The 23,722-nt window shown below is 38.1% G+C and overlaps 1 protein-coding gene across 15 annotated transcripts in view; it reads left to right on the top strand.

Annotated features, from left to right (window-relative positions):
• The window catches only part of LOC128871699 (uncharacterized), a 96,650-nt gene extending 80,825 nt beyond the window's left edge, over positions 1-15,825 (top strand). For all 15 annotated transcript variants that reach the window (XM_054113667.1, XM_054113665.1, XM_054113668.1 and 12 more), the window contains one exon: positions 15,545-15,825. In XM_054113667.1, coding sequence (XP_053969642.1) covers positions 15,545-15,582 — 38 coding nt within the window. In that variant the 3' untranslated portion in view covers positions 15,583-15,825. The remainder of the gene's footprint in view (positions 1-15,544) is intronic.
• Positions 15,826-23,722: the final 7,897 nt, after the last annotated feature.

Below are 23,722 nucleotides of genomic sequence, written 5' to 3'. Positions count from 1 at the left end.
CGCTCTTTCGGGATCGTACGGCTAATCTGGGTTCTAAGCAACATGAGGGTCGGTAGGCCGGAAGGCCTCTAGTAGCAGGTTAGTTGCGAATAAGTTTTAACAAATAAGTTACCCCCGACAAGGAGGGACTGAAACATAGGCCACGGTACAAAATATAGCAAGCCCGATGATGAACATGAAACATTCTATAAGCGTCTGACATACAGTGAGTGGCTCCTTGGTCAGCGTCTGCTCTTCTAGTAGGAGCCTGTGTCCACACCATCACACGTGGATTGAGATTTAGACAATGAACCTGGCAACGAAACGGTTTAGATTTTTTACAAACGATTTGGATTTGTTGGCTTTGGGTTGACGGCTACAACGTTCGGTTACCTCAGTAAACAGGAGTGAAGTCCTGGTTAACATTGTAGACCACCTCTGTCATGTAAAGCCCGTGGCAGGTCTTCAAGCACATTCAAAGCAACGTCGCGTGAACGTAATAGCTCATGAGGGCCTTGCACGGCCTCCTTGCATTGTAAAGATAAACGTGGCGATAATGCGGCAACTGTGCATCGAGCAGAGATAGATACTTGAAGCGGATACCGACAAGTAAACAACATATCCCATTGCAACAGAGAGGAATACCTGGACATGAAGATATGGAAGCCTTCAGACGAATAAACAAAATTCAATATTCGTCCCCGCGAATTCTTGGTGAAAAAGTCAGAAACATCGAAGAAGCTAACGCCTCTCTAACACCATCCCAAGCCGAAGCAAATAGACGACCTGCGCTAGATATTCCTGCTTCTGAACAAGGCCAGCCTTTTGAAAGAAATTCCCTGTAACAAGGATTTATAGCGAACATGAGCGAACAATGCAGAAGCAGAAAAACATAAGCAGCGGATTAGCCGAGCTAGACGACCTTTTTGTGAGTTAGTGGCAGTCATACACAAACCCATTCAGCTACAGCTACCTCCTCTCAAAGTACTTCCGCTGTAGTCCTGCCTAAACTCAAAAACTGTTCCACCTTTCATATGCCTTAGAGTGCCGAAGCTCTAATGTGTGAGAAGAGTTTCATAAAACCACAAATAAGCCCATTAAGATCTGAATTTCTATTTACATAAACGTGCAAATGAAACACTGCGCGTTGCAATCTAAGCAAATATCACCCACTCAACCCTATCAATTTTCCCTCGACACGCTTCGTCTCACTTCGCCGCGCCTGGGATGGCGCATGGGTCAAACGTTTTTTCTTCTGATTTTCCAAGGTCTATTTTTATTACATTGTTTTCATGTGTGCACATGACAAGCCGACCATTTGGTCTTTTCACGCCGATCTATCTCCATTATTTCAAGTCGATTTCTTTCTTTCTTTCCCTTGCGCTCTCTTTGCATCAAAATTTTTTGTAAAACTTGTCTAGTGTCTTCGAGCTTTTCGCCATCAACCGCCAACTCTTTCTTACCCACGCATTTTCAATGTTTAGTTGATGGACTCGTGTGGCCGGTTGATGGCCGAAGTTTCACGTGATTGATTAGTACTTGAAGTGACAAACTGTCATTGCGTGCGGGTGTAAAGAAAAACCAAAAAATAAAAAAAATAAAAATACTATTTGAATAATAACTGTTCTAAGTGCTGAAATTTGGGTTTGGAGAAACAATTTTCTTGTCATTATTGCATTACACATTTTTTCCGCTCACCAACTATGAACTTATTAAATTGTTTGCTGGTAGGCTGGAAAAATGGTTGAAGTGAATAAATTGAAATGAATTTTTTTAATTCGCTTTACGTAATCACGCGCTCATTTAGGTATATTAAGAAAAATATTTGTGTGGGCATGTATGTATGCATTTTTGTGTCGCAAAACGATGCTGTTTCGCTAATTTATTGCAAAACTTTTATCGACTATACCAGAAGTGTCAAAAGGTAAGCTATTAAATTTTAAAACTCCAGCGAATAGTCTTAAATGTTAGCCGTTAAAAAATCAGGCGCCCCACAATAGAGCACAAACTCAAGTTTCGCTCATGAAATATTGCATGATATTTTTTTTATTATTTCTAAACGATTTCCAAGCCGCCGCAGGCATTTACAGCAATACTTTACTCACCTTCCTTTTTGCTGTAATTGTGCACCTACACTCCGTTACGATTTTTACGAGCAAAGGTACCTCAACCATTAATTCATACAGTTGGTCCCTTAGGCGTTGGTGAAAAGTTTTGTGGGGCCCATTAGTAAATGCCCAACAAACCCAAAACTATAAAATTTGCAATTTTGTCCCATTGCATTTAACCAAACTTAGTTTTTGCTTTCCTGCCTCATCTTATTGCTCAAATTTTATGCACTTCTTTATCCTTTTCAGTAAATTACTGACCTTTTGCTAACCGCAAATGCACCTTTTCGTAACCGTAAGCGACCCAAGTGCAACCCACGTTGGCCCTTTTTCACTGCGGGCACCTTTTTCGGTGTGTCTCAGCGGGTTGCATGCCGTATGAATTGATAAATGGGAGAGAGAGAGTGAAAGAGTGTAAAATATTCTGGTTACCTTTTTTCACTTTGAGGGTAAAAATGCGGTTTGTCATAGATAATTTTGGACCCTGCTGGCCTCAGTGTGGCTTTTGTGTATATGTAAGTTTGTGGTAGCGAATAACTCGCTTAAATATTTTTGAGAAAGGTTACGTATTTGGTTATGTACTTACTTACATATTTTTGGTACCAGATATTTGAGATGGTTTAAATTATGGGAATCTAGATTGGATAATGGAACGATGTTGAAAGCGCCCTTGGCAGTAAATACTTTTAAGGAACCGCTAACTCTTATTGATTTCATAAGTATGTTGCCTTTCGCTTTACTTCTGCAATCAAAGAGTGGAGGCTTAGCTGATGTTTAAGTAAAGAAATTCTGGTTCTGACAGTTCAAGGTAAGACCGTAAAGAAGAAGTGAATTGCACATCTGTGGCATTACAGCATCTACTGGTGGAATAATTGTGAACTTATAAACACATTTCCGGCTTGGTGAATCAAGCTATTATTTTAATGATCTCCAAATATTATGTATTCGTATTTTTATTTTGTACGCTCAAGGTCAGACACAGGGGTGTGAGTCACTCTATCCACAAAATGTTTGATTGGATGTGGTTTCTGTTTCTATTTCTGATAAACATTTTCTTTATGTGAATAAAATCCGGGCATGTTTTTTAATTATCTGTAATTCTATTAATTCTATAAATTTTTTTATCTACATACGTACAAGAAAACAAGTGTATATAACAATTTCAACTCGGTTTGTGGAAAAAAGTTTATGAACTGGATGCAACTTATCCCAGCGTGTCGTTTACGCCACAAAAAAAAAAAAAACATGTGTCTACGGAAGCGTAACAATGAAACAAGAAATTCAGGTATTGATTTTGTTAAAAAAAAAACCAAAAAACAAAATATACATGGTCTTAAATTCTTTGTCTGTGACTTCAAAGCATCTAGTTCCTGAAAATTGAAATTTGAAAGAGGCGGGACAAAAAGCACCGACAGAATGGTAACTCTCAAAACACTCAGGCTAAAGCGCCCTATATTCAAAGCTCTGGAAAGTAAAAGGAGGAAAGGAGGTAGGAGAGAAAGAGATAGGATAGAATAGAGACAGATACAGAGACAGAGATATGATAGAATAGAGACAGAGACAGGGCTGTCAGGGCAGAGATAGCTAGTACTGTGAGAACTGTCCAGTTTTTTTTGGCAAATCTGAAAATATTTTCAAGTTTGAAAGAATGAATTTTACGCATCCCACCATCATGAACCCAAAATTTGTAGCCTTGCTCTAGCAAAGGCAGGACAAAATGAGAGAGAAAATGCTGGCCGGCTCCTCTAAGCAAGACACGCAAATCGGGTCCTCAGGTTCGTTCACTTATTTCTTCAATTAAATGATAATTTTTTCATTTTTAGTTCGATATGTGTGTGGAAATGTTCAATCGATTTAAATCCTTTTCCGGAAATTACATGAATCGAACCTGATTGCGCTTTTTCTTTCCTTGTCGTGCCTTTAATTGATAATTTTATCTACCTAAAGCAATATTGTGCATGCGTGGGCTGCCTTTTATATTTCGCGCTCAATAAAGAAAACACGGTAAAATAATATTAAAAATGGTTTTGATGTTTTTCAAAATATTTTCCTTGGAGATTAAAACAATCCTGCATTTTTTTGAATCAGTTTTCAAAGCACTTTTGCCACTCAGAAGTGGTTACCTTCAAAATTAGCTGTTAAAAGGCTTCAAAAGAAATCAATAGGTGCCTAATCAGGGCTACAAGGCAGACCTCTCTTGTGTAGGTCGATATGTGAGAGCTCGCATTGTTTTGGTGAAAGATGATTCTTCCGATGCAGGATGATTAATGCTGCTAAAAATTTCATCAATAGCTGTGTATCACTCAGATTTGAATGTTGTAAGTTTCTCTTGTGGTATAGTTTTGACATGACCAAATTTTCTGAAAAAAATAGGCGGCCAGGTTGTTTTTTCTGCGAATAATTTTTTTTGGATTAAACTCGTCTTGGGACATTTATACTGTCGTTGCTCATATGCATGGATTCGAGATTTGCCACCTGTTTCGATATCATAGACGTACTTTGCACCATCGAGGCTGAATTTATTCAACATTTCTTTACACCAAGCGTCACGAGTTCTTCTTTGAGGAATTGTCAAATAATGCGGTACCAACGAGAACAAATCTTATTGACAACCAAATGTCTATGCCATATTGAAAGTCGGCTAGTCCCACTAATATCCAAGAGTGTCTCTATGTCGCTTTTTGTCACATGACGATCTTACGTTATAAATTGATGCACAGCATCGGTTGTTTCTGGCGCCACAACCGTGTTTGGGCTGCTTTTTGCGAAATTCACTCTGCAAGGATCGACGCCAGATGCCTAAGTAAGTTGATCAATGTTCACCTGTATCGATAATCCAAGACGGAAATCGTAATAAATCATCGCACGGTAATTTTCCCGAGTTAATTTCATATGTAAGTTTATGCTAAAAAATATCAAGGTTTTCGATAAAAATATCACATTTCGTGTTGCAAAGGCTCAAAATATGAAAGCAACCCTCGTATCAGAATATTTATCAGTACTAAAATACCAACCACAGAAGCGGTAACAAATTGTTTGAATATCTGCTAAATCTGACACTCACTATCGAGCGACTAAATTTTTTGCAAAGTAATTTTTTTTTAACAGCACGATGGTAGCTTAAATGGTTTGGCTGAGCTTAACAAAGCTCGCTGGTTGTTGTTATTGTTGTAGCAGTTCGTCCTAGCCCTAAAAGTACGGTATAGTCACTGTCTTTTCCATATATCTCAGGAAACACGCTGTTTCGACGGGTTGCCTGCAAAGAAAGAACGGTATTAGGTGGTGAGTAGGTTTAAGGGGGCATGTGAGTAGGTGGTTGGTATCGCGCAGAATACCTTCACATGCCGGAGTATGTCGGCGTCGATTCTAGATAGGTGGGAGTTTAACCTACTACAATTGTTTGAACGTAATTGTGCCAAGAACACGTGGATCTCACAAGGCAGTTTAAGCTGGTCGTTCCTTTCTCAGGCGCCAGTTGGACACACCAAGTGATACATCCACCGGCTCCTTCCAAGGCAAAGGTTGATTCCGTCTTCCACTGCTGCCATCAGCAGATATCACATCGAATAGTTTCAGGGCATTAGTGATTTCTCCACTCTGATGATATTTTATTCCACGTTAATATACCGACCTCTGCGTATACCTAGCGGAGTTATTCTTGTTTGATATTAAAATGCATTCGAGGGCTAAGTGGATAAATTTTTTTAAATATGTAGTTTAAATCCACTTTAAATTTTGTACTAAACAGACAAGAAAGAAAGCGATCCAATAAAAATATTAAAAAAATAATAAAATATGTATATCTTGATTTATATGTATTTTACATACGTCATCATGTCATATCTAAAAATTTAAAATTACAAACTCAATATTTTCAATAGTGCCGGTCGATACGCACAGCAAAACCTTACTTATGCTTCATAAAATCATGACCATAAATTCAAGTAGCTTAATTGTAAATTTTCCTCGGCTTTATATTCAGCTTTTATCAGTTCATTTATCATTTTCCTTTCATTTGCTTCGCCAATTAACTTTTTCTCAAGATTTTCAAAATATTTGCGTTCAATTTCGTACATTATTAAATGCCATGCATCAAATATCAGCAAACCAATTAGTTGGCCAACCCATTCCACGACCAACTGCAATATTTTATAATACCCTTTTGACCTCAGTGATAATTTCTTGCACTTAAAAGTTTGTGAATTTTTTCATTTTCTCTCTTTCCGACTCACTACTTACTTTGTACTCATTTACCTTTTTTTGCACAGTAGTTTTAACCCATTTATGCATTCTATTGTACCACGAAAAGGACCACTAGCGATCGTTTAGTTAGGGAAGTATCAAAAACTTGTAACAAAGTGTTGACTTTTGTCCGTTTTCTTTGACCCTCGGGAGCTCTAGTCATAGCCATACACATAGCACAAACTCATGAAACTATTTACTTATTCGCTCAGTTGCGATGAACTTCATCATCGGGGCAAGTTGAGGCGAATATCCCTTACAAATGATTCGGCTACGTTTCGCAAGCACACGCACACATACACGCTATAATGACTATAAGCGGAGCGTCAGCTGCAGCGGTATTATCATATACATACATACACACAAATTTCCATTATCAAGAACTCCATCATCATCATCGTGCACCGTCATAACGAGCATTAGCAGCTACATCATCACTGTGGCCAACATCAATTGGGGTCAATTGCATTATTTGTACCAGTTACAAATTGTTGGCAGTTTTGCAAGCATTGTTGGTGTTGTAATTGAAGTAGTTGTAGCAAATTCCCCTCCTGCATTCCTCCCAGTAACAAGCAACTGTGCGAGTACGAGTGCGAGTACCAACGAACTCAAAAAAGGAGTTGAAAAGTTGCGAAGTCAAGGGAAAGAAATACTGCACTCAAAAAATTACAACAAAAAGTGCACAGCAATGCGGAGAATTGCACAAATTCAATTAAGAATTATTTTCCTACTATATTCATTTTATTTCTTTCGTACTATGCCTTCAATACTCTCTTTTACTAATTTCGCACTCAACCAACTTTGCAGTTTTTTGCTGCCGTTTTTAATGTTCACTTTGTAACTTTGAATGTATTTGCAGACTTCTGTGCCGATGCGTTGTGATTTTTTCATAATTTTTTTTCAAACGCACAGAGTACGAACAAAAAAAAAACAGCGAAAAAGGATTTAAAAAAAGGGTTTACAAATTTATGTTTTCATTAAAAGTGTCTCAGTTGGTTTGGCATAAAATGGGTAATAAATGTTTTTAGTTGTGAAAACTGGAGTCGCATAAGTTAGTGACCGTGTGGTGTACATACAGTACATAGCATAAATAAGATTCCATTACTTCACAATACTGAAATTGGACTGTAATTTTAGGAATGTTACAAAACATAGAGTTCCATTGTCTGTGATCATCTACCATGAATTTTAGCTCCGGAAATCCGAAAAAGTGCGGGTCGCAAGGTTAAGTTAGCAAACTCAATACGAAAAAAGGATAGAGGTTTACCAAAATCATGGTTTGAAACCATAAGAATTCTGGAACAAAAACAAATCCATTATTTTATCGGTAGATGACTGTAGTGATCGATATCTGGTATATTATCGACGCAATAATTTAAAGTGTATGCTCGTTGTAAAGGCGACATTTCACGCTAAAAAATGCTTTCGCTGTTTTCTGTTTGTTCGACTCAGCTGTGAGTTGCAGGGTGTTGGCACTGGAAGTCAACAAAGAGAAAATTCGGTAAATTTTAGTGTTTTTCTTTTATAAAGGCGCAAGGCGAAAATGCAAGCCAGGCCGCTGAAATTGTAAATGATGTGAATGGTGTTTATGGTGCTGATACTGGAACAGCTAATTACGTGGAATTTTTGTTTCGTCGATTCCGTTCAGGCATTTTTAATATTAAAAATGCATCTCGCACGGCCTTATGCTTATGTCGTTGAAAATGTCGATAAAATCACAGAATGAATCGAAGTTTACTGAAATAAATTTTATGCAAGAATAATGGGTTTATTTTTCCCAAACTAATAGTATTACGTTAGCAAATAAGCTGATCCTGTCAAATTCACTTAGAACAAAATAGCATTTCGCGGATGTTGCCACCCCTGCATTATTTTCGCCGTAATGTGAATCCGTGCTCTCTTAGTTTTAAGTTATTTTGTGCTAATCGTTGACTGTAAGAATGTAGGTTAATCGACTTAATAAATAAATCATAATAATAAATTAAAAATTATATTTTCAAAATGCAAGGTGTGTTCATCAAATAACGAGGAGGTAGCAAACAGCGACCACCAGCTGCTTGGTATGAAGTCTGCTCTTTCGAATACAGAACCTCTCGCTTCAGTAAACCAGTACTCTGCAAAACAGTTACCCATAGGTTTCATTCGCATTCGAGTGGTTTTTTGATTTTGCCTCTAAAGAGTGCCGGTGGGCTGGAAATTTCAAAAAATCGATTTTTTGTTTTTTCGATATTTCGAAAGTATATTATCTTAAAAATAACCTGTGAAATTTTGCGCCATTTTGTCAATTTTTGGAGTTTACTCCTTAAGAAACGATATATAAGGCCCACGGTATGAAAAAAATATGGGTAGTAAAATCGTGTGAATCACTGGCGTACGCTGACGGAAGTGACGCACTGCCCTTTCTCAATGCCCCTTCCCTACTCATCTTATTTCCTGAGTTTTTCCTTGTGGTTGCTATATTCTAGTGAGAAAAAGCACTGCCTACCTTGTGGCGCTCCTTTGTTGGTGCAAACTTGTAAGAAATATATATTTCCTTCTGGTTGCTAATTTCCAATGAGAAATAGCACTGCCTGCCTTGTAGCGCTCGGTTGTTGGTGCAAACTTGTAGGAAATATATATTTCCTTGTGGTTGCTAATTTCTAGTCAGAAATAACACTGCCCACATTTTGGTGCTTATTTCCGTTTCCTATCTAGTGCTTGTGCGTTCGTTGAGAACCTACATATACCAGTGATATCGTCTGAACCTTTGGAGGAGATTGTCTTCAAAAACCCTTACAATGGTTCATCTGCCAATTACACGCCAATGAACTACCGCTTAGACATTTGTTTGAAAACATTGATGGCTCTACGTCTGAAAGCTTTAACGGTGAAATAGAGAAAAAATTGAAGGATTGTGAGAAGCTTTCTTTCGTCAATTAATATAAACCAATTATATTCACACTACCAGATATATCCAATGAAAAAGATTTAAGTACGGATCAAAAATACCTATTTGATATTTGTAGTGCTATTATAAGTGGACATTGCAACGACATAGAAAAGGTCTTCATTTACTCCTTTTGCATATTAAATATATTTTTAAATATCACGGTAATCGTTCTTAAGGAGTAAACTCCAGTCGCGTGTCGGAGCTGACACACACACCTCTCTTTTTTTCTAGTACGAGACATAACTACAGTCATACTGATTAATAATTTTTTTTGGTTTTTGTGCTTCATATAAATAGAAGAGCCAAACTGGACAACACCGTACAGATCCGATTTTTCGGGAGGGTCAACTTCAGCGCCATTTTATAATTATTAAATTTAAAATTTTTTTTAAATTTTTGTATGTCAAAGAAGTTAAATAAAAAGCTAAAGAATGTAAATATCGTTTTTAATTTTTTGTGTTGTGAAAAAAATTCCTGGAAACACCCTAAGGCTTTGAGCTCTAGACCCCTTAAGTTCAATAATAGAGTAACAAATAATAATAATAAAATGTGTTGAAATAAGAGTAAGGAAATAAATATTTATCCCAGGCAATTTTTCTTTGGAGTTGTTTAAGCGATTTCAATTTTTCTGGGAAGTCGTTGAAGAATATTTACGCCAGGGTGACCCGTTACATCAATATAATATCGAGAAAATTAGAAATCTGATTTCCTGTCATTTGTTCGATTTTTCCTGTCATTTGTTCGTTTATGTCGAACATTTAATTAAAGCTGCTTTTCTAGTATTAGTATTACCAGTCAAATCATTTGACGTGAATGCCAAAATTTTTTAAATGTATTTTTACCACTACTACTACTAATTTTAATATTACTATTTTTCTGCAGGATTTTTAGCACTAGTTTTATTATTACTTTAATTTATATTACCATTTTTAATATTACTTCTGTCATTTCATTTAAATTTTTGATATTATCATTAACGATTTCTACTATTTGTATGCAGTTAAAATAATAAATTGTTCATTACCAGTCCAATTATTAATTTTAAGTACTCTTTAACTATTGCTTTTTTTCTTATATTAATTTATGTTTATTAATATATCATTTGATGAAACATTACTCTTGTTTTTTAGTAACATTTGTTCTACCAGTTACATTGACAGTTAAAATATTTTATATTTTACTACTATTTTATATTTTACTAAATATTACCAGCTACAAAATGTAGCATTTTACTGCTATTTAAATATTGCTATTCTGTGTTAAAATATTGCATATTTTATTACCATTTTTACTACTATTTTTATTTTTGCTATTATCAAATAGAATTTAAAATTTTTACATCTATTTTTCAATTATTAATTTTGTTGCTGCATTATCAGTTAAGAAATTTAGTAGTATTTTTCCTACCGCTATTATCATTTTCTATCGACCACAATATTGAATTTTCACTACTATTCTTCCTACATCTACTATTTAATATATTAGTACGTATTAAACACATTTTTTAAAACATAACCTTTTACTAAAACGTCTGTTAGAATTTAAATATTTTGAAGAATTTTTCTTTTATTATTATATTATCAGTTAAGACATTGAATTTTTGAGTATAATTTTTAGGTATTCTTTTTTAATACTATTTTTAGAATTATCTTTAGTACTGTTCTTAGTACTATTTGTTGCTTTATTTTTCAGTACTACTTTTTAGTACTATTTTTAGATCTATTTGTAGTACTTTTTTGGTACTATTATTTTGTACTATTTTTCAGTACTATTTTTAGGTACTATGTTTTAGTAATATAAACGTTAAATTTTCACTACTATTCTTCCTACGCCTGCTATTCAATATATTACAAAATATTAGTCGTTAAATGCGTAACCTTTTACTACTATTTTTCTTATTACCATTATCAAATACAATTTTAAATTTTACACTTCCATTCTTAATACAATATTACTTTTATCAAAAAACATTAAATTCTTTATGAATATTTACCATTTCAATAATGAAAGTTGAAATTTCCAAATAAATAAAAAATCTTTAATAAAATAATGTCTTCCCCATGCTGGGTAAATATGTATATATGTAAAAGTAGGTATGTATCAGTATTAAGCATTGAGCAGCAACAACAACCTTACCAGTACAACACATGTACATATGTATATTGATGTGAGCAGAAGCACAATCGGATTTGCTCCTGCTGCAACAATTATTATTTATTGCTTTGTGGTACATAACATTGCATGCAACACTGCCTGCCACATAATTCAATAAAGTCGGCAACATGCAACATTGGCTGCCAAACGAATGCCAGTCAGCAAATACAATATCAAATGAAAGCAATACAAGCACCAAAACAAAATTCAACACTTTTTGCTTCCACTTTTTTTTGGCAATTTATTTATGTTTTGCGCCATAATTTTTATTTGCTGGCAAGCAATGCCACTAGAGTGCATATCCTTTTTACGAATGATTGCATCATTGCACTACGATATTTAGTTGTTTACAGTTTACACAAAACGGTAAAAAAAGCTGAAAAAGGATTACACATATACGTATATGTTTGTATGCGTCCGATTGCCAGCAGCTGTCTGCCAAGAAATTTCGCGTGCATTGCACTTTAAACTTTGACTTAGGGGAAAAATTGCATTGCAGGCGCTGCAGCAGCCGGGCAATATTCTTGTAAGTTTTTACCTCAATTTTCCATAGAAGTAAATATTGCAAATGTCATTGCCATTTAAAGTTCTTCGGTTCTTTTTTACTTTGCTTTCGCCATAAAAAATTCTCATCACAAACTGTCTTGTGACACAATATTGGCTAGCCATTTTCCGTTGTCTTAAACACTTGTTTGTGTTGGTGCATGCGGCCAATTGTCGGCTATTTGCCGTTCTAGTTGCTGCTTTGGCCAATCAAGGTTTAAGTGGAAGAAAGTGTTGTTAACGAGGCATTGATGCTATTTAAGACAAAGAGTAGACGTATAGGATGGACTATAAAGAAATTAAAAAAACATTGCAAGCTGATTCCTTTTATGCATAAACAGGTGGGGATATTTTGAAACCAGTTTCCTATTTAATTTTATATTTGAATTTTATATTCAAAAATCTCGGTGTAGCGAAAGCTGGGAGAAGGGACTTAAATGTTCGTTTATAAGTGGGTGATGAAGAGTGTAGCTATACTCGGGTGAATATTCTCAGCTGGTCATTTTGATAGCTATTTCTCAACGTCCTGCCTAGCACTAAGCAAGTTTTGCACAGAGCTGTCCGCGTGCCGGCCGCCGTAACCACATTTATTTGTTGGTGCGTGACTACCGTTCGGGAGTGAGTAGATTCGAATCTCCGTGCATGAAACACCAAAAAATTATAGACAATCTTTTTCTAATACTCGTCTCTCGGCAGGCAATGGTAAATCTCCGAGTGTATTTCTGCAATGAAAAAATTTCTCATAAAAAACCATCTACTATTCGGAGACGGCTTTAAACTGTGGGTCCATCCATTTGTGGATGGTACGTCCGTAACACCGATATCGAACGCGACCTTGGCATCGAATCAGTTGCCACTTCGATCAACATCAACGCTAAGTCTCATATGGAAAGACTACGCCACCATGTAAATAGCGAAGCCTCAGCCCTAATTGACCCCGTTAAATGGAAAGAAAGGCTGAAACGAAAAAAACCGCACCAACTCACGCAGTAGCCCATTTCCCTGCAAGCCTGATGCAGAGTATTTTTTAATTTAGTTGTATTGTACAAAAATAAATCCAAATTGTTCGTTAGTTTATAATTTATTAACTAGTTACAATGTAAATAATAATAAAAAAAAAAAAAAAAAAAATTTGTGGAACAACATCAAGACTCACGCCACAAATAGGAGAGGGAACTGGCCAAACACCTAACAAAAGTGGGTGCGCCAATTATTATTTTTTATCCGCGTTCCTTAAAACAACCATGCATCTGCATGCTCGAAGCGTACATTCGATCTATTTCAAATTGATCTATTTGGAGGATTGATTCGATGCTGATATCTGATGCCGTTTCATGTTGTAAGCTGCGGTGAAGTCCTTCATTCGATTTTCATTGTGTACGGACGGTATTTCCTTTAGAACGTGACTTCCCAACTGTGGGACCTCAATCGCTCAACCAGTCTTGAAGTGGCCTACTCACGATTTTACTAAAGTAACAATGCATTACTTGCAAGTTTTTTACAGGCATTTATAGAAATGCTGGTTGGCCTCGTCACTCTTCGTCTTTATCGGAACGTGCGTTCAAATAAACTTCACTGATGTTGAAGTAAGCTTCGATGTAGGCCGTGATAAATCGCTCACGAAGTAGTGGCTTACTAAAGATCACATGAAGGTTCATGAACGACCATGAAAGCCCACATTCGTGAATCACTAGATGGGAAGTCCAGAACATCGGCTGCTAAACAGTTTTCCCTTCCGTCCAAAAGAGCATCAAATAAGCTTCTAAACTGAAATGAAGAGAACTTAGGAACTCTCACTGGATACTACACGGGGCCACGTAGACTTCGTTATCATTTCAGCAAACTACAGGGTTTGATTGAAAAGTAATGAACCTTATTTCTTTAAGCAGTTTTATCAAACCCTTTGACTTATATAACTAATATTCTTCAAAATATTACCCTTGAGCGTCAATACACCGCTGGTAGCGGTCCTTCCACTGCATGAAACATTTTTTAAACTCATCCGCCGAAATCGCGTTCAATTCGGCTCTTACAGTTTTTTGGATCGCCTCGATGGAGTCGAAACGCCACCCCTTCAGCTTTCTTTTCAGGCACGGGAACAAGAAGAAGTCAGGAGGGGACAGGTCTGGGCTGTAGGGAGGGTGGGGAAGCACCGGAACCCCCATCTTGGCCAATGCAGGGGTGCAGAGGAAGGCGGTGTGCGCCGGCGCATTGTCGTAATGAAGGGTGCAATTGTTGACGAGGTCGGGCCGAATCCGGGCGACGCGGTTTTTCAGCCGAAGGAGCACTTCTTTGTAAAATGCCACGTTTACAGAGCTTCCTGGAGGTACAAACTGTTTAGCTTTACGCGAAATTTGATCGAGTAACGTTGCTCCAACGACCGCTGCATTTTCGCCACTGCAAAATCCTAACACACTTTTAAAATAGCTTTAACGCGCGGAGCGATGTTGATTGCACTGCTGTTGCAAGCGAACTGGGACCGGTTTCTAGTGGAAGGGGAAGGTCCAACGATCAATTTCCCCCACCAGCCGATTAGGTTGATCGCTTGGCAGCCGCTGCGTGCGGGAAGGCTCATTTCTTTTCAATCAAACCCTGTAAAATCAGTAGAAACAAACGTCTGCCATGTTTTGCGAATGGGATGATGAAACTCTAGAGCACATCTTCTGTGAATGTGCAGCTCTCGCAAGACAAAAATTCGTACGCCTAGGTGGTGCGTCACTAAATCTATTGGTGATATGGAACAAACAATCTGTGGAAGAGCACAAATTCAACTTACTTGCTTGCTGCTGTTCTGATCTCCTCGTGGAGCATAGCAAATTCAACATAAGCTTACAATTGTAGATTCGTGGTCAAGCACAATAGACCACAATAGAGTTGTAAGTGCATTAGGGCTCAATAATAATGATAGTCACCGGTGTCAACATGGATATGGCATCTAGAAGAAACACAATTAGCTTCACTTATCGTGCAGCCATATCCCCTCTGTCTTATTTCCTGCCAGTATTCTGTTTTTCCAGGACTTCAACAGTTGGATAAAGAGCCAGTAGAGAGTAATTTACTATTCGACGGATTTTTTTTCCTTGTGTCGTTTGTGGAAATCTTCATGAGGGTACTTTCGTTATTTTTATTTGCCTGTATGAGGTGGGTCTCTAACTTAGCATAGCAATTAGTTTTGGGAATGTTAAAATGAGTATATTTATATAACGAGTCGTTTGCTTCTAAGAACTTGCTTGTAGCTGCATCAACTAAGAAATATTCGCTGCAGACCTTAGTGAACCGCATACGGTGAAATGGCGCCATATCAAAGCTCGCTTGCTTACCTTGCCTTGGGTGTGAGTGTTTGGTTGCTGACCAGTGGATACTTGATCGAAAATGCCAGCTGCCTGATCGTATGCAAAATAAACGTTTATGACACCATTTGGCCCTGAAAATAGATATCGGAACTATCTAAAATTATTTTCTTTATATTTTTATATTAAAGATTTTCTATTTATTGATTTTATTTTTACTAATTATATATCAGTATAAGAGTAGAAATAATGAAGTCATTGAAAATATTAATTCAATTGTACTATTTTTTTCATTTCAGGTATGTATTGCTTTTCATGTGATTCCTACATAAGTTGATAGATGAGTAAGTAACGTAACGGAACGGAACGTAAGTAAGAAGGATTGACCTCGTCGAAAATTTATCTAATTAACATTTTTTTGGCATTTCGTACATAAATATAGAATTAAGAAGCGACAAGTAAGTGGGGCACATACACTGAGTGAAATAACTGCAGCACTTGGACTTTTGAAAAGTTTTGAGAATTTATTTGTTTCTTACCTAATTTAAATAATTTTTTTTACAGCACTACAGTACTAGGACTTATTTTTACAATTTATGTGTTTCTGTTTTAATTTTAATAATTTTGTTCATTTTCCTACAAATACCATATAAATTTAAGTAAAAACCTTTCTGCAAATTAAGAAAATATTTAAAAAATTGTCATCAAAATTTCACACCTTTTTATCAGAATTGAAAAAAAATCGCGTATTTAATTTTATATTGCATTGTACAATATTTCGGAAGTTTCAAATGGCTCAAAAATCGTATTGATTTTTGATAATTTTTCTTTCTGGGGGTCCTATACATTGCTCCCACATAGCAAATGCTAGACAGTTTTACACATTTCGTATAGAAAGGAAACAACCAACACCGTCACTGGGAATCTTTTGTGTCTCCGAGACCTTACTGGTATCAACTTCCCTAACTCTGCTAATGACAATTTACCTAACCATATTTTGGGCGAATTTTCGCAAATAATACTTATCATCTCAGATAGTCAGGCTACTCCAAAAGCCTTAAGACTCTACCGAAGTTTGTGTACAATGGCAAAACTCTTCTGAATCAATTGAGAACTCGTAGTAAGGTAGCATTGCGATTTGTAGTATGAAGAGTTTATTATTATCAAATTATTGACTGCCCAGCTTTTCCATCCAGAAAAGTTGCCACAATAATAATCCACTATAATTCATAGACCCATATATCTGAGAGGATCTAAGTTTAACCTGAGGCTGGAGATTTTCTCCAATATTTTTGGTACGCGGTATTCTCCGAGATAGTTCATTTGCTGTTAGTTTACCTTCTGTTCTCTGCAATTTCAATTTAATTTTACATAAAACGGTAAATGAATATGCCAGTATAGCAAAAAAAAATTCATTTTGTTCAATTGCTTTGTGTTTATAGTTCACTTTTAACAAAATTCGTACTAGCCTTTCTTTGCACTACTTTTTATCATTGAGCGATTCGTTTACCCTCTACGGCTTGGAATATAACTCGAAAAATTACGGAATCTCACTATGAAATTTTCAAGGACTACTGAGCATAATGAAACAAAATATGAAAAAAATTTTAGAGGCGTGTTTTTCAAAAACGACAAAACAATTTTTTCTGATACATTTTTAACAAAAAGAATATTGTTTGTCCAAAAAAAAATCTTTAAAAAGTAAATTTTATTTTACATAATTGAAAAAAAAATACATACAAATTATAAATTTAAAATTTTTTTTAAAAAGTATTGGGAGGTTGAATTAGTTTTAAAGGTGACACACAGATGGCGCTATTTATCTCTTTATCGCGTTGGCAATACTGAATATATATTCATGACAAAGCCTCATCCCTAGGCTTTGTTTATCAGTATCTGTCATTTCGCTGAAGTATAAACAACGCAGTGTTTTCGTGCTCCGAGTATGTCAACTTTCGTGCCGTCGAAACGCAATTTGCGGGAAGCTTTGCTTTTCTGCTTCAATTTGAAAAAAAAAATACAGCCCAATCCCGTGAATTGCTGCAGGAGGCCTACCTAGACCATACTCCGTCGATTTCAACATGTGAGTACTGGTTTCGACGATTCAAAAGTGGTGATTTTCACACCGAAGACAAGGAGCGTCTTGGCCAGCCCAAAAAGTTCGAGGACGCGGAATTGGGGGAATTGGTAAACGAGGACTCGTGCCAAACCCAAGAAGAGCTTGCTGAATCATTGGGCGTTGATAAATCAACCGTTTGCAAGCGTCTAAAAGCGATGGGAATGATCCAAAAGCAAGGACATTGGGTCCCGTACGAGTTGAAGCTGCGCGACGTCGAACGGCGATTTTTTACGTGCGAATTGCTGATCGAGCGACAAAATCGGAAGGGTTTTTTGCATCGGGTGGTGACTGGCGACGAAAAATGGATCTACTACGATAACCCAAAACGCAAAAAATCATGGGGTTTGCCCGGCCACGCATCAACGTCGACGGCCAAGCAGAATATTCACGGCAAGAAAATCATGCTCTGCATTTGGTGGGATCAGGTCGGTTTTGTACCGTTTTTTCACAATAAAGCCCCAAATCTTCGAAAAAAACCTTTAAAACTAGTTCAACCTCCCAATATATTTTATCCAAAAAATATATACTTAAAAAATTTAAAAAGAACCGAACATATTTCAGTAACTCTAGACAAAAATTTTGCACCTTGACTAAATCTCAACATTATAATGTTTTTTCAAAATTATTAATTAATTTTTTTCAAAATATTTTTTAGTTTAATTTTTATTATACTCCAGCCTGCAAATAACAAAATTTTCAGAAAAATTCACAAAAGTGTCTTTCAAAAAACGCGCCTAGATGTTCTTCTAAAATAAAACATATACAAATTTACATTCTTTTAGGTTGCACTATTTTATTCAAAATATAATTGTGTGAAAAATGTCATAATTTAAATGTCCACCAAAAGCAGGTCCACAGGTTAAACCAGCCAAATAGTTGATTCATGAATTGTTGTTCAGCAACACTTCGCGCTACATCAGCAAAATTCTCAACAGAACGTCCAGCTTTTGGTCTGCCAGTCTTTTTTCTATCCTCGAGAAAACCAGTTTCTTGAAATTTTTTCATCAACCTTTGAATTGTCGACTCATTCTGATGATGATTTCCACTAAAAAATCACCAATTTCGTGATATGTTGTTTTTAAAGGTCGACCATTTTCAAAATAAGATTCAATAATTTTAAAGCGTTGTTCTATCGTGTAAAATTGTAGGTACATCTATCTGCTTGACAAATGTCAAAGATGAAATGAAAAAAGGTACCGTCTAGGAATTATTCACTTGACAAAGATGCTTTGAGGATATGAATTCGTAAACTACTGAAAATTGGCAACTATAAGTGATCAATAAAATTGAAACAATGTTTTTTAAATTCTTCTTCTTCTTAAATGGTGCGATAACCGCTTACGCGATTTTGACCGAGTTTGACAAAGCGCGCCAGTCGTTTCTTTCTCGTGCTAACCGGCGCCAATTGGATACACCAAGTGAAGCAAAGTCCTTCTCCACCTGATCTTTCCAACGCAGAGGAGGCCTTCCTCTTCCTCTGCTACCACCAGTTGGTACCGCATCGAATACTTTCAAAGCTGGAGCGTTTTTATCCATTCGGACGACATGACCCAGCCAACGTAGCCGCTGGATTTTTATTCGCTGCGCTATGCCTATGTCGTCGTAAAGCTCATACAGCTCATCGTTCCATCGCCTGCGATATTCGCTGTTGCCAGCGTGCAAAGGCCCAAAAATCTTACGCAGAATCTTTCTCTAAAACACTCCAAGCGTCGCTTCATCGGATGTTGTCATCGTCCAAGCTTCTGCACCATACGTTAGGATGGGCATGATGAGAGTCTTGTAGAGTGTTAGTTTTGTTCGTCGAGAGAGGACTTTAATGCTCAGTTGCCTACTTAGTCCAAAGTAGCACTTGTTGGCAAGAGAGATTCTACGTTGGGTTTCAAGGCTGACATTGTTATCTGTGTTAATGCTGGTTCGTAAATAAACGAAGTCTTTTACAACCTCGAAATTATAACTGTCTACAGTGGAGTGGGTGCCGATACGCGAGTGCGCCGACTGTTTGTTTGAAGACAGGAGATACTTCGTTTTGTCCTCGTTCACCACCAAACCCATTCGCTTTGCCTCTTTATCCAGTTTGGAGAAGGCAGGACTAACAGCGCAGTTGTTAAGGTCGATAATGTCAATATCATCGGCATACGCCAACAATTGTACGCTCTTATAAAATATTGTGCCTGAGCGATTAAGTTCTGCGGTTCGTACGATGCTCTCCAACATCAGGTTAAAGAAGTCACACGACAGCGAGTCACTCTGTCTGAAACCTCGTTTGGTATCAAACGGCTCGGAGAGGTCCTTCCCAATTCTGACGGCGCTGCTGGTGTTGAGCAACGTCACCCTGCATAGCCGTACTAGTTTTGTGGGGATACCAAATTCAGACATAGCGGCATACAGGTAACTCCTTTCCGTACTGTCGAATGCAGCTTTGAAATCGACGAAAGGATGATGTGTGTCGATTCTCTTTTCGTGGGTCTTTTCCAAGATTTGGCGTATTGTAAATATTTGGTCGATGGTAGACTTTCCAGGTCTAAAGCCACACTGATAAGGTTCAATCAGTTCGGTGGGCTTCAGCCTTTCACCCAATACGCTCGCTAGAACCTTATAGGCGATATTTAGAAGACTAATCCCGCGGTAATTGGCACAGATTGTAGGATCACCCTTCTTATGGATTGGGCAGAGCACACTTAAATTCCAATCGGAAGGCATGCTTTCATCCGACCATAGTTTGCATAGGAGCTGATGCATGCACCTTACCAGCTCCCCGCCGCCATATTTGAATAGCTCAGCCGGCAGTCCGTCGGCGCCCGCGGCTTTGTTGTTCTTTAGCCGTGATATTGCTATTCTCACTTCGTCATGGTCGGGTAACGGAACGACAATTCCGTCGTCAACGATTGGGGTATGGCGATCTTCACATTCTCTATGACATGCGCAGCTGTCACTGTTTAACAGGTTCGAGAAGTGTCCCTCCATAATTTAAGATTGCTCTGTACGTCAGTCACCAGATCGCCGTCTTTGTTCTTACAGGAAAACGCCCCGGTCTTAAAACCCTCTGTAAGCCGCCGAACTTTCTGGTAGAATTTTCGGGCGTTGTTCCTATTGGCCAGCATCTCAAGCCCCTCGCACTCACGTATTTCGGCCTCTCGTTTCTTCTGTCGGATAATATGTCTCTCTTCCTTTTTCAGCTCTCTGTAGCGATCCCACATGGCTCGCGTTGCGCTCGATCGCAGCGTGGCTCTGCAGCATCCTTTCTTTCTGCGGTAGCATGACATTCGTCGCCGTACCAACTGTTTTTTCGGGCTCGCCGGTATCCGATTTCTTCTTCGGCGGCGGTACGTAGAGAACGAGAAATGTTGCTCCATTGCTCGTGCATGCCGGTTTGTTGGGCAGTACTCTCTGAGAGCAGGAGTGAGAGTCGAGTGGCGAATCTTCTGGCTGTCTGTTGTGATTGCAGTTTTTCGATGTCGAACATTCTTTGTGAAGTCAGATGTACGCTTTTCGCTGCACAGAGGCGTGTGCGCAGTTTGGTTGCAACAAGGTAATGATCCGAGTCGATGTTGGTTCCTCGGATCGTACGTACATCTAAAACACCAGAAGCGTATCTACCATCTATCGCAACATGATCGATTTGGTTTCGCGTTTTCCGATCAGGAGACAGCCACGTTGCTTGGTGTATTTTCTTAAGCTGGAATCTGGTGCTGCAGACTACCATGTTTCGGGTCCCGGCTTAGTCGTTCAGCCTCTGTCCGTTACCGGATGTTTCGTTGTGCAGGTTGAATTTTCCGACTGTGGGACCAAAAATTCCCTCTTTACCCACCCTGGCGTTGAAGTTGCCATGCACGATTTTTATGTCGAGGCGGGGGCAGCGCTCTTAGGAACGTTCCAAGCGCTCATAGAAAGAATCTTTGGCCGCATCGTCCTTCTCTTCCGTCGGGCGTGGGCGCAAATTAGCGAGATGTTAAAAAATCGCACCTTGATGCGGATTATTGCGAGACGCTCGTCCACCGGAGTGAACGATAGTACTTGGCGACGAAGTTTCTCGCCCACAACAAATCCGACACCGAATTTGCGCTCCTTTAAATAGCAGCTGTAGTTGACGTCGCAAGGTCCTATGGTTTTCTTACCTTGCCCCGTCCATCGCATCTCTTGGATGGCAGTGATGTCAGCCTTTACTCTCACGAGGACAGCAACCAGCCGGGCAGATTCACCTTCCCCATTAACGGACCGGACATTCCAGGTGCATGCGCTCAAATCATATTCCTTATTTCGTTTGCAGGGGTCGCCATCAGTATAGGGAGGTCTCATTCGAGGCTTTGCAGTTCTTTTCATTGGGGGGGATTTTTAAGTGGCGGGTCCCAAACCCAGCGCACAACCAGCTATCCTGGAATGCTTCGCCTTCCACGTTAGCTCACTCCCGAACGGGTGTTCGGAAGCTACCCAGAGGATACGTGGGCTAATCCCGGACGTTGTGAGCTGCTTGAACCATATGTTTTTTAAATTATGCCTCCTAATTCTCAATTCTCACGAAATAACTTGTTCCTATTAATAATAAGCTGTAAATTACCTTCATATTATTACATACAAAAATACTCAGCATATAAAGGCATAAATTATTAAATTACGTACAGCTCAGTACCTCCTTACAAACCACACGCACGCACTCCTTACGCCCCCTAATAAGTTGTGGGAGTAAACGTTACACAAAGCAAGTAATTGAAGTGGCAAGCGATTACCTAGTATGTCCTGCGATTACAAGGCATTGCTGTTCACGTAATTAAGTTATCGCCAATAACAAGAAAATTCATTAATTTAACTACTAGGCATGTAATTGGACATTTCAAAGCACATGCTTGTGGGCATGGTTTACGTCTATTAGAGGCCTTATTAAGAAACTTTTCAAAAGGAGTCAAATAAGTTACGTATAACTGCTGCAACGGTTAGCCAGCTGCATTTAGTGGCATAACCAAGAGAACAGAGAGGTGCGCTGCAGAGGTCTAGAAGTCAGTTAGCTTCCCTCAACTCCTCCAATCTGGGCTGATTCTTCAAAATCGAAGAAGAAACGGTAACACTTAATAGTTTTAAAACTGTCGAAAGAGGTGAAATTTCGGAGAATTTCTCCATATAACAAAAGCTCAACATTTTTTTATATGGCAGAAAATACCCAACAACGCTTGCCAAAAAAAAAAAAATTTTTGAAAAATCAAAGTAATTTGCGAGTCTGTTGAAACTTGCATTTTATTCTATCTAAATTCAATGGGTTATAAAAACGCATACTCGAAATTTTTCTAAAAATGCTTAATGCTCATTCAGTTTAGCCACTGAGAGTGTTATTTTCAAGAGCAGCGCGTCTAACGTAACCTAAGTTAACTTAGTCTAAGTCTAATTATTGCAAACCCATTTTAATTTAGAGTAAATAAAGGAACCTGATCTAAAATGAGGTTGTGAGAGACCTCGTTTATATAGGAACCAGCATGAATACCGATAATAATGTTCGCTCTGACATCCAATGGCAATCCCTCTTGCCTTCAAGTGCTACTTTGGACTAAGTAGACATTGCGTAGTGAAGTCCACTTTCGACGAAAAAAACGAACATACTACAAGGCTTACAACACGCCCGTCCTATCGGATGGCCCAGTAGCTCGGAAGATGGCAACATTCGATGAGGTGTTCCTTGTAGTGTTTAAGAGAAATATTTTGCGGAAAAATTTTGGACCTTTGCGCGTTGGTGGCTCGGAGTATAGTAGGCAATGGAACAATGAGCTGTATGAGCTTTATGACGACATAGACATAGCGCAGCTCATAAAGATCCAGCGCCTTCGTTGGTTGGCTCATGTCGTCCGATTGTATACAAACGCTCTCGCTCTGAAAGTATTCGATCTGTTGAACTCGGCCAAAGTCGTTTAAGCGGGTATCCCGTCAATCAAGAAGAAGAAGATCTAAAACGTGCGTTGGATAAATCCTTTATTTTTCCTTAATTACTCGACGCCCGGCTTCCATTGGCAATCCTCCGGGCGCATTTGTGCCATAAAATGATTTCTCATAAAAACCGGCTGCTATTAGAGAGTGCCAAAAACTGAGCCTCCAAAAGTTTGATAATGAAAAGACGGGTACCTAAAATGAGAGGCGGAGCTCGGGGTAACTTAAAGGGATCTATTATTTAAAAACTTCATCGTTAACGTCTACTTAATTAATTATTACAAAAATCAATTCGCCTTAGGTATATTAAGTGCCATCTCGCCACAGCTTCTATATTTTTTTTAGTTTTAAAGAAGTTATTTTAAAATTTAAATGCATTTCATGTTTCTAAATCCACTCTTACCAGCAGTAAAACCGATTTAATGTTCTTCACATCTGGTGCCTATTGAAT

Source organism: Anastrepha ludens, chromosome 2 (assembly GCF_028408465.1).
Source record: "Anastrepha ludens isolate Willacy chromosome 2, idAnaLude1.1, whole genome shotgun sequence".
In the NCBI taxonomy this organism is placed as follows: domain Eukaryota; kingdom Metazoa; phylum Arthropoda; class Insecta; order Diptera; family Tephritidae; genus Anastrepha; species Anastrepha ludens.
This window is presented reverse-complemented; position numbering and strand designations above follow the sequence as displayed.